This window comes from Pelecanus crispus, chromosome 27 (assembly GCF_030463565.1).
Source record: "Pelecanus crispus isolate bPelCri1 chromosome 27, bPelCri1.pri, whole genome shotgun sequence".
Taxonomy (NCBI): Eukaryota; Metazoa; Chordata; class Aves; order Pelecaniformes; family Pelecanidae; genus Pelecanus; species Pelecanus crispus.
This window is the reverse complement of record NC_134669.1, coordinates 2,231,171-2,242,768: the sequence shown is the minus strand read 5'-3', so window position 1 is coordinate 2,242,768 and position 11,598 is coordinate 2,231,171. Positions and strand designations below refer to the sequence as shown.

The 11,598-nt window shown below is 71.0% G+C and overlaps 1 protein-coding gene across 1 annotated transcript; it reads left to right on the top strand.

The window, feature by feature from the left end:
- On the top strand, positions 1–6,312 carry S1PR2 (sphingosine-1-phosphate receptor 2). The gene is made up of 2 exons (XM_075725209.1): positions 1–88; positions 5,177–6,312. The coding sequence occupies exons 1-2, from the start codon at positions 1–3 to the stop codon at positions 6,310–6,312; spliced, it is 1,224 nt and encodes a 407-aa protein (XP_075581324.1).
- Positions 6,313–11,598: the final 5,286 nt, after the last annotated feature.

The following is an 11,598-nucleotide window of genomic DNA, read 5'->3' as shown; positions in this document are numbered from 1 at the left end:
ATGTTGCAACCGGTCGGCGGGCAGGAGCCTTGCGCTGCCGGTACCGGCAGCGGCACCGGCAGCGGCACCGGGACCGGGAAAACAACCGGTAAGATGCTGATTCCGCCCCCCCCCTCCCAACTCCAAGCACCGCGGTTTCCCCTTCCACGCGTGGGACCCACGCGTGTCCCCCTCCCCAGCCCCACATGCCCGTTCCAGCCCCCCGGGGTGGGGGGGCACCCACAGAGGGTCCCCAAGCTGGGGGGGCTGGGTGGGACCCCGGTCCCCAAGGGTGGCCGTGCCCCGCGCCCTCGCCCACCCCACGGTGATGAGTGGGGTTGTCCCATGGTGACAAAGCGGGGTGCCCCAGGGTGACAAAGCGGGCTGCCCCACAGATGACACCCTTGGGGGGGGGCTCAGGGGGCCAGACCCTCCGTGGCTGGTGGGATTCGGTGCCAGCCCCACCGGTGTCGGTGGCCGCGGCCTTAGCCATTGTCCCGCTCGCCGGCGGCCAGGCCACCCTACCGCGCTGGGGCGGGAAGCGGGTGCCAGGATCCGGCCCAGCTGTTTTGGCTTCACCAACATCTGGCCTGCAGCTGGCGGCGGCCCCCCTCCCACCCCATCCCCGGGGAGCTGCGCCCTTGGCACCCCCCGGCTCCCCCCCCCCCCCGCCTTGTGCAACGCCTAACGGCTGCGGCGAGCGCCCGCCAGCCTGTGGGTGGCAATGCCGGCGCTGCCCTGGGTGCTGGCCCTGGGTGCCGTGGGTGCCGGTGAGGCTGTGCCCTCAGGTGTGCACCCACGTGCCCTCGCTGGCACCCAACCAGGTGTGCAACGGGGTGCTGGCACCCCTGGTGCTCTCGCTGGCACACACCTGGGCGTGCAACGGGGTGCCAGCACCCCTGTGCCCTCGTTGACACCCACGTGGGTGTGCAAGGGGGTGCTGGTAACCTGCGTGCCCTCACTGGCACCCACCCAGGTGTGCAACGGGGTGCCAGCACCCCTGTGCCCTTGTTGGCACCCATGTGGGTGTGCAATGGGGTGCTGGCATCTGTGTGTCCTCGCTGGCACCCACCTGGGTGTGCAACGGGGTGCTGGTACTCACGTGCCCTTGCTGGCACCCAACCAGGTGTGCAAGGGGGTGCCGGTACCCTTGTGCCCTCGCTGGCACCCATCTGGGTGTGCAACAGGGTGCTGGCACCCATGTCCCCTCACTGGCACCCACCCGGGTGTGCAATGGGGTGCCGGTACCCTTGCGCCTCCTCGCTGGCACCCATCTGGGTGTGCAAGGGGGTGCTGGTACCCATGTCCCCTCACTGGCACCCACCTGGGTGTGTAAGGGGGTGCCGGTACCCGAGTGCCCTCGCTGGCACCCACCCGGGTGTCCCAAGGGGGTGCCGGTACCTGTGTCTCCTCGCTGGCACTCACCTGGGTGTGCAACAAGGTGCCGGTACCCATGTCCCCTCACTGGCACCCGCCCGGGTGTGCAATGGGGTGCCAGTACGCTTGTGCTCTCGCTGGCACCCATCTGGGTGTGCAATAGGGTGCTGGCACCCACATGCCCTCGCTGGCACCCACCCAGGTGTGTAAGGGGGTGCTGGCACCCGAGTGCCCTCACTGGCACCCAGCTGGGTGTGCAAGGGGGTGCTGGTACCAATGTCCCCTCGCTGGCACTCACCTGGGTGTGCAACAGGGTGCCGGTACTTGCGTGCCCTCGCCAACACTGACCTGGGTGTGCAAGGGGGTGCTGGCACCCGTGTCCCCTCACTGGCACCCACCCGGGTGTGAGGGCACATGGGTGTGCAACAGGGTGCTGGCACCCATGTGCCCTCACTGGCACCCACCTGGGTGTACAACAGGGTGCCAGCACCCACCTGGGTGTGCAACGGGGTGCCAGCACCCATGTCCTCTCACTGGCATCCATGTGTGTGTGCAACAGGGTTTTGGCACCCGTGTCCCCTCACTGGCACCCACGTGGGTGTGCAAGGGGTTGCTGGCACCCGTGTGCCCTCGCTGGCACCCACCTTGGTGTCCCAGTGTGCCGGCACCCCCGTCCGCACACCGCAGCACCGCTGGCGCCCCGTTGCACCCCGGTTCATCCCGCCGGTGCTCCCTGGGTGCTGGGGTGCTGCCGGCTGCACCCCAGCTCCTGCTGCACCCCCCACCCCGAGCCAGGACCCCCACCCCAGCTCCAGTGGAATTTGGTGCTGCCAGGGCTCCGGTAACTGGGTCACCGCCGGCGGCTGCCTTGGCCGGGCTGGGGCTGGCACCGCAGGGCTGGGGGGGCAGTCCCCCCAAAATCTCGGGGGTCCCTGTGCCGGGGCCGTGCCGTGCCACGCCGTTCCCCGCCATGCCACGCATCTTCTGTGCTTCGGCACCCACCTGCAACACGCGTGGCCCCGCGTGTGTGTGCCGGAGCCGGGGTGGGGCACGGTGGGTGTCCCTGTTCCCCCCCCCAAACCCCGTGGGGCCTGATCCTGCCCGGCACCATCTGGCTGCCGCCGCCTCCGCGGTTATTTAAACCCGGCGCTAAGCCCAGCCGGGCACCGGCTGCCCTAGGCCTGATCCAATTTACTCCGAGCGATCCCGGAGCAGGGGATATTTCAGGAACAAGGGGCCCTGTGTGCGGCCCCGTGGCCCCTCCCCCTGCGCCCATGGCCGGGGGGCTTCCAGCCCCCCCCCCCCCCCCCAAGACCTCCCCTGCCCAGCCCCCGCTGTGGGGGCTCACCCGGCCTGGTGGGTGAGGGGACAAATCCGGCCTGGGACCCCCCCCCAAATCCTGCTCCTGCCTGGGAGCCCCAAATATTCTGGGCCCGGGACCCCCCTGGACCCTGCTCCTGCCTGGGACCCCCCCAAATACTCTGGGCCTGGGACCCCCCTCAAATTCTGCTCCTGCCTGGGACCCCCCCAAATCCTGTTCCTTCCTGGGCCCCCCCCCAAATACTCTGGGCCTGGGACCCCCCCAGACCCTGCTACTGCCCAGGACCCCCCAAATCCTGCTCCTGCCTGGGACCCCCCCCCAGTCCTGCTCCTGCCTGGGATCCCCCCAAATACTCTGGGCCTGGGCCCCCCCCAAATCCTGCTCCTGCCTGGGCCCCCCCCGAATACTCTGGGCCTGGGACCCCTCCAAATCCTGCTCCTGCCGGGGACCCCCCCGGATACTTGGCTCCCGAGGGGGGTCCCTGGGGAGGATCCCAGCGTGGGGGCTGAGTTGGGGGGCCCGGGGGGGGGGGGGGGAAGCCCGGTGCAGGGTCCTGGGGGAGGATCCTGGTGCGGGGTCCCAGGGTGGTCCCAGTGTGCGGGTTGCCGGGGCAGGATCCCGGGGGAGAATCCCGGTTCAGGCTCCCGGGGCAGGATCCCGAGGGAGGATCCTGGGGGAGAATCCCGGTTCAGGCTCCCGGGGCAGGATCCCGAAGGAGGATCCCGGGGCAGGATCCCGGGGCAGGATCCCGGGGGAGAATCCCGGTTCAGGCTCCCGGGGCAGGATCCCGGGGGAGAATCCCGGTTCAGGCTCCCGGGGCAGGATCCCGGGGGAGAATCCCGGTTCAGACTCCCGGGGCAGGAACCCGAGGGAGGATCCCGGGGGAGAATCCCGGTTCAGGCTCCCGGGGCAGGATCCCGGGGGAGAATCCCGGTTCAGGCTCCCGGGGCAGGATCCCGAGGGAGGATCCTGGGGGAGAATCCCGGTTCAGGCTCCCGGGGCAGGATCCCGAGGGAGGATCCTGGGGGAGAATCCCGGTTCAGGCTCCCGGGGCAGGATCCCGAAGGAGGATCCCGGGGGAGAATCCCGGTTCAGGCTCCCGGGGCAGGATCCCGAAGGAGGATCCCGGGGCAGGATCCCGGGGCAGGATCCCGGGGGAGAATCCCGGTTCCGGCTCCCGGTTCCGGCTCCCGGGGGGGTCCCCTCGCCCCCCCCCCCGCCCGTCGTCCCCCGGCCCTGGCTCCGCCCGGCGGCCGCAGCAGCCGGGGCCGGGGGCGGCCGGTGGCGGGGCGGGCGCGGGGAAGGGGAAGCGGCGGATGCTCCGTCGCCGCGATCGCGCCTCTGCTCGGGGCGGCGGCGGCTCCTCCCGGGACCAAGCGGCTTCTCCTTAGCACCGGTGCCCGCGGAGGGAACCGGGACGGGAACCGGGACGTCGGGAAGGGGGACGGGGGGGTCCCGGGGCGACGGGAGCGAGGGGCGGTGCCCCGGCACCGGGCGCGGCTGCGCAGGAGCCCGGGCGGCGGCGGGAGGCAGCGCTCGGCGGGGGCGGCACCGGCACCGGCACCGGGACGGCACCGGGACGGCACCGGGACGGCACCGGGACGGAGCGGGCGGCGGCTGGAGGTGCGGCGGGGTGCGGGGCTCCTTCCCTCCCTCTCCCCCACTCCCGGACCCACCCGCTCCCCCTCGGGGGTCCCGGGAGTGGGAGGGGGAGGGGGGCGGCGGGGGGTGGACCGGGGGTCCCGGGCCTAATTTTGGGACGCACACACACGACGGTCCCGGTCCTAACTTGGGGGGGAAACACGGTACTGGGTGTCCCAGCCCTAACCGGACGGGGGGGGGGGCGGGGAATGGGATGGTACCGGGTGCCTCGGCCCTAACCGGGGTGGGGGACCCACAGTACCGGGTGCCTCAGCCCTGCCGGGGGGGGGGTCGATGATCCTGGGTGCCCCATCCAGGCCCAGGCAGATGTTGGGGACCCCCTCCCTAATCGAGGCGGGGGGCAGTACCGGGTCCCCATCCCTCACTGGGGAGGGGGGAGGGAGGGGGCTGCAGGGGTGTCCTGCCCATCCTGGCCACGGCTCCTCCATCCCCCTGTGGAAGCCACCCGGGGGCTTCACCCCACAGCAGCCCCCGCATCCCCCCGATCCCCAGGGAGGGTCCCCCCCGTGTCGTCCCCCGCGTCCGCTTTGCACCGTGGTTGTGCTCACCCCGGGGTGTCACCTCTGGCCACCCCCGTGTCCCCAAGGTGGCGGCAGGATGGTCCCACAGGCCGCACTTCTGCACCCCGGCCAGCTCAAAGGTGCATCTCTTTTATCGTCTGCCATCAGGATTTCCTTTTTGAGTCATTTCTGCCGTGCCGGCGCGGATGCCGTGCGGCAGGATCTCGCGCCTCTCTCCTCACCAAACCAGATGCACGCCCAGGTGTGCACCCCTCCTCGGTTCACGGTGGACGGGGGACCCTGATGCCGTTCCCACCCCGTCTCTTCTGTCCCACAGGTCTCCGTAGCCTGGCACCATGTCCTGGCAGCACTGAGGTCGGCGGGACGGGCGGCGAGCCGAGCCGCGGCCGGCGAGGAACCATGGGGAGCATCTACAAGGAATACTTCAACACGGAGAAGATCCGGGAGCACTACAACTACACCAAGGAGGACTCGGAAAGTTCCCCCACCACGACCCGTTGGGTGGTCTCCATCTTCATCGTCGTGTTGTGCTGCTTCATCGTGTTGGAGAACCTGCTGGTCCTCATCTCTGTTTGCCGCAACAAGAAGTTTCACTCGGCCATGTACATCTTCATTGGGAACTTGGCTTTCTCCGATCTCTTGGCCGGGTTGGCCTTCATGGCCAACATCTTGCTCTCCGGAGCCACCACCTTCAACCTGACGCCAGTACAGTGGTTCGTACGGGAAGGCACGGCCTTTGCCACATTGGCCGCCTCCGTCTTCAGCTTGTTGGCCATCGCCATCGAGCGCCATGTGGCCATCACCAAGGTCAAGGTCTACAGCAGCGACAAGAACTGTCGGATGGTGCTGCTCATTGGGGCTTGTTGGGTGATCGCCGCCGCCATCGGCAGCCTCCCCATCATGGGTTGGAACTGCATGAGCGACCTGCGGGATTGCTCCACGGTCCTCCCCCTCTACTCCAAACGTTACATCCTCTTCGTCATCACCATCTTCACCCTCATCCTCCTCGCCATCGTGGGGCTCTACAGCCGCATCTACTGCATCGTGCGCTCCAGCCACGCCGAGATCGCCACCGCCCAGACCCTGGCCTTGCTCAAGACGGTCACCATTGTCCTGGGAGCCTTCATCGTCTGCTGGCTGCCGGCCTTCATCATCCTCCTCATGGACGCCTCCTGCCCTGTCCGGGCTTGCCGGATCCTCTATAAGGCGAACTATTTCTTTGCCTTTGCCACGCTCAACTCGGCCGCCAACCCCATCATCTACACACTGCGGAGCAAGGACATGCGCCGGGAGTTCCTGCGGGTGCTGTGCTGCTGCGGGGCCGGGCGCCGGGACCAGCCCTCCGGCCGCTGCGGGCTCCCGCTCCGCACCTCCAGCTCGCTGGACCGTTGCACCCCGAAATACGAGTTACCCACTTCGCCTATCACCCGCGAGTGTACCACCTCTGTCTAGGGGGTCCTGGCCGCCCCACGGCCACCCCACAGCCGCCCCATGGCTGCCCCACGGTTGGGGCAGTGGTACGAAGGGAGCGGAGTCGGGGTGGATGTTTTTCCAGGTACGAATGGACAACTGCACCTTCATCCTGGGGATCTCCCCGCCGGGCATCACCCACCCACCCAGGCATCCCACCTGGCGTCCCACCCGGCATCCCTGGTTATTGGCGGTGATGCCGATGTTCCGGCCGGGATCGCTGTGACCAGTGCGCGCACCGGCGTGTGCGTGTGCACAGGCACGGGCACGCGTGTTGCTCTTCCCATGCCCTGCCCGAGCCCCGGGGCCCCCGCGGGACCTGTCAGACGAGTCCTGGGGCCCCTCCCTGCGCCTGGCTCCCCGCGGCACCCCTGGCGCCAGTGGCAAATCCTCTGCCCCCGGCTGCTCCCTGGCACCGTGGGTGGCTCCGACCGCTGCTCCGGCCCGGGGCGGAGGGGCGGGGGGTTTGCTGGGAAAGCCGAGCCCGGGGGTGCTCGCTGTGGCGGGGTGGGGAGGGGGAGCGACACATATGGGGACCCCCGCGTCCTCCTGCCCTGCTCTGTGGTCCTGCCGCGTGCTGGCACGCAGAAGGGGGGGGGGGGGGGCCATCGCGGCCGGCTCCGCTGGGGCCCTACCCCATCCCTGTGACCCCCCCCCAGGGGCCTCCCCATCCCCAGTGACCCCCCGAGGGGCAACGGTTGTATTAAACCAGTGGTTTTCCACCTGCCTCCGCCTCCTTCCTGGCCTGAGACGGGGACCACCGAGCCCCCCCGGCTCCCTGGTGCGCCTTCGGGGAGGGATGGAGGGGACGGGGCTGGGGGGGGACGTGGGGGGACCCCAAATTTGGCTGGATGGCGACGTTCAACGCTTGGCGGCTTTTATCACCGGGAACCTCGGCAAGCCTGGCTCAGCATCCCGCTCCCTGCTCCGGGAACGGGTGCTTTGCCCCGGCATCCCGGGTTCCCCGGGTATCGGAGGCAGCGGATCGTCCCCCTCGCCCCAGCTTTCGTCACCTCCCTGCGCGCCGGCGGGCGATGCTGTGGCATCGGGGCAGGCAGACGCTTCCTCGCCTCCGTCTCACGCGCCTCTGGCCTCGACCGCAGCTGCTTCCCCACCGCGGTGGCAGTGGCATTTTGGGGAAGCCCTGGGGGAAGTGAAGGCACACGTGTGCATGTCCCCTGGCCCTGCAGACCCCCCCTCCCCTCGCAGCCACCTCGACCCGGTGCTTTGTGCTCTCCAGTGCCAGCTCGGGCTCGGCAACGCCGGCGCCAGAACCTTTGATGCCCCAATTTGGCCCGGTTTCCTCCCTCAGGAGGGCTCAGAGGAAACGAGGGGGGGGAAGGTTTCGTTTCCTTTCCCCCACCGCCGCCGCCGTCGGGATGAGTCCCCGTTTTGGCACCCTATAGGCGCCCCGGCGGTGACCCGTGGGGTTTCAACCACCCTCGCAAGCGCTTTGGGCCCCACGCCAGTCCCCGACTGCCTCCATGGGCGATGGGGAGGGGAAACTCCGCCATTTCCCCATCCCCGGGGCTGCCTGCCATGGGGCACGGGGACCCCCAGCCCGGCTGGTGGAGTCCCCCCCAGATGCCGAGGGCAGCTCGTGGCGGGGCTGGTGATGGATGGGGGAATCCCGCAGGAACGGGAAGGGCTGCGGCTGCCGTGATTCATTACAACCAGGCGGGAGCTGGGGGGAGGCCACTGGCTGGTTTGGGGCCAGGAAAAGGGGGGTCGAGCCCCACGCTGAGGGGCTCTCGCCGAGGTGTGAGGGGGACGCGGGGGCCCGGCACGGGGGTTTGCGCTGCGGTGTGTGGGTGTGCGAGGGGTGCTGGGTGCACGGGGGTCCCGTCTGGCCCCCGTGGGGGTCTCCTGCCCCACGGCTTCATCCCGCCCTGGGGTGTCACTGGGTGCTGGGTGGCGTAGAGCAGCCCTGGGGCTGCACCCGGTTGGGCAAGCCGGGCCTGTGCCCCCCCCCCCCATCGCCACCATGGTACAGCCTGCGCCCCCCCCATCCCTACTGTGCTATGGTGTGGCCCATCCCCCATCCCCACAGTGGTACAGCTCACCCCCCCCTTCCCCACAGTGGTACAGCCCATTCCCCCCCCTTCCCCACAGTGGTACAGCCGATACCCGCTGTGACAGGGCCCGTGTCCCCCCCTCCCCGCAGTGCTATGGCCCGTGTCCCCCCCCCCTTCCCCGAAATGGTACGTCCCGTCGGCCCCCCCCCCCGCCCCGCAGTGGTACGGCCCATCGCCCCCCCGCGCCCCGCAGTGGTACGGCCCATCGCCCTTCCCCCCCGCCCCGCAGTGGTACGGCCCATCGCCCCCCCGCGCCCCGCAGTGGTACGGCCCATCGCCCCCCCGCCCCGCAGAGGTACAGCCCATCGCCCTTCCCCCCCGCCCCGCAGTGGTACGGCCCATCGCCCCCCCGCGCCCCGCAGTGGTACGGCCCATCGCCCCCCCGCCCCGCAGAGGTACAGCCCATCGCCCTTCCCCCCCGCCCCGCAGTGGTACGGCCCATCGCCCCCCCGCGCCCCGCAGTGGTACGGCCCATCGCCCCCCCCCCCGCCCCGCAGTGGTACGGTCCCCCCTGAGGCGACCCCTCCCCCCCGGCCCGGCCCGGCCCGGCCCCTCCGGGCCGCGTCTCCCCGCGCCGCCCCGCTCCGGCCGCCCCCGGACAGGTACCGCCCCGCCGGCCCGGGCCCGCGGCCCCCCTCGACCCCGGGGGGGGTTCCCCGGCTCTGCCCGCCCCCGGGAGGGGCCTCCCTCACACCCCTTCCCCGGTCCGGAATGGTCTGTCCCCCGTCTGTCCCCCCCCCGCTCCGCGGAATGGTCTCTCCCGCCTCCCCCCCCCTCGCCGCCATGGTCTCGCCCGGCGCCGCCCCGCCCCCGCCGCTGGTTTCCGCGCGAATCCGCCGCCCGGCCCCGCCGCTCCCGCCGCTGCCGCCGCCCCGATGCCGGCCCGGGCCGCCCCGCTGCCCCCGGCCCCGCTGCCCGCCGAGCTGCGCCGACGGTGAGTGCCCCGGCCGCTGCGCCCCGGGCCCGCCGGTGCCCGGCCCCGAGCTGCGCTCAGCCCCGGCGCGGCGCTGACAGCCCCGGCAGTGCCCTGCGCGCCCCCGGCGCTGCCCTGCGTGCCCCCGGCGCTGCCCTGCATCCCCCCGGCGCTGCCCTGCATCCCCCCGGCAGTGCCCTGCGCGCCCCCGGCAGTGCCCTGCGCGCCCCCGGCAGTGCCCTGCGCGCCCCCGGCGCTGCCCTGCATCCCCCCGGCGCTGCCCTGCATCCCCCCGGCGCTGCCCTGCATCCCCCCGGCAGTGCCCTGCATCCCCCCGGCGCTGCCCTGCGCGCCCCCGGCAGTGCCCTGCATCCCCCCGGCAGTGCCCTGCATCCCCCCGGCAGTGCCCTGCATCCCCCCGGCGCTGCCCTGCATCCCCCCGGCGCTGCCCTGCATCCCCCCGGCGCTGCCCTGCATCCCCCCGGCAGTGCCCTGCATCCCCCCGGCGCTGCCCTGCATCCCCCCGGCAGTGCCCTGCGCGCCCCCGGCAGTGCCCTGCATCCCCCCGGCGCTGCCCTGCATCCCCCCGGCGCTGCCCTGCGTGCCCCCGGCAGTGCCCTGCGTGCCCCCGGCAGTGCCCTGCATCCCCCCGGCAGTGCCCTGCGCGCCCCCGGCAGTGCCCTGCGCGCCCCCGGCGCTGCCCTGCGCGCCCCCGGCGCTGCCCTGCGTGCCCCCGGCAGTGCCCTGCGTGCCCCCGGCAGTGCCCTGCATCCCCCCGGCGCTGCCCTGCGTGCCCCCGGCAGTGCCCTGCGTGCCCCCGGCGCTGCCCTGCATCCCCCCGGCGCTGCCCTGCGCGCCCCCGGCAGTGCCCTGCGCGCCCCCGGCAGTGCCCTGCACCCCCCTGGCATTGCCCTGCGCCCCCCCGGCGCTGCCCTGCGCCCCCCCAACATTGCACTGACAACCCCCCAACATTGCACTGCGTCCCCCCCAGCACGGCGCTGAGAGCCCCCTGGCATTGCACTGTGTCCCCCCGGCATTGCAGTGCACAGCCCTGACCCCCCACCCCGGCATTGCCCTGACCGTCACCCAGTGTTGCAGTGCACTGCACTGCACTGACACCCCCACCTTGGCACTGCACTGACAGCCCCCCCCCAGCATTGCACTACGTTGCTCTGCACTGCACTGATGCCCCCCCGGCACTGCACTGCATTGCCCTGGATCCCTAGCACTGCACTGCACTAATCCCCCCCCCAGCACTGCACTGCACTGCCCTGACACCCCCCCAGCACTGCACTAGACCCCCTGGCACTGCACTGCACTGATCCCCCCGGCACTGCACTGCATTGCCCTGGACACTCTGGCACTGCACTGCACTGATCCCCCCTGGCACTGCACTACATTGCCCTGGACACTCTGGCACTGCACTGCACTGATCCCCCCTGGCACTGCACTACATTGCCCTGGACACTCTGGCACTGCACTGCACTGATCCCCCCTGGCACTGCACTACATTGCCCTGGACACTCTGGCACTGCACTGCACTGATGCCCCCCTGGCACTGCACTGCATTGCCCTGGACACTCTGGCACTGCACTGCACTGATCCCCCCGGCACTGCACTGCATTGCCCTGGACACTCTGGCACTGCACTGCACTGATCCCCCCTGGCACTGCACTGCATTGCCCTGGACACTCTGGCACTGCACTGCACTGATCCCCCCGGCACTGCACTGCATTGCCCTGGACACTCTGGCACTGCACTGCACTGATCCCCCCTGGCACTGCACTACATTGCCCTGGACACTCTGGCACTGCACTGCACTGATGCCCCCCTGGCACTGCACTACATTGCCCTGGACACTCTGGCACTGCACTGCACTGCACTGTGCTGATCCCCCCCCCAGCACTGCACTGCACTGCACTGCCCTGACACCCCCCCAGCACTGCACTAGACCCCCTGGCACTGCACTGCACTGATCCCCCCGGCACTGCACTGCATTGCCCTGGACACTCTGGCACTGCACTGCACTGATCCCCCCTGGCACTGCACTACATTGCCCTGGACACTCTGGCACTGCACTGCACTGACCCCCCCTGGCACTGCACTGCATTGCCCTGGACACTCTGGCACTGCACTGCACTGATCCCCCCTGGCACTGCACTACATTGCCCTGGACACTCTGGCACTGCACTGCACTGCACTGTGCTGATTCCCCCCCCCCCAGCACTGCACTGCCCTGCCCTGGACCCCTGGCACTGCACTGCACTGACGCCCCCCAGC

Coding starts and splice junctions, on each gene's coding strand:
- S1PR2 (XM_075725209.1), top strand. CDS start 1: ATGTTGCAACCGGTCGGCGGGCAGGAGCCTTGCGCTGCCGGTACCGGC. Junction 89..5,176: donor CGGGACCGGGAAAACAACCG/GTAAGATGCTGA, acceptor TCTGTCCCACAG/GTCTCCGTAGCCTGGCACCA.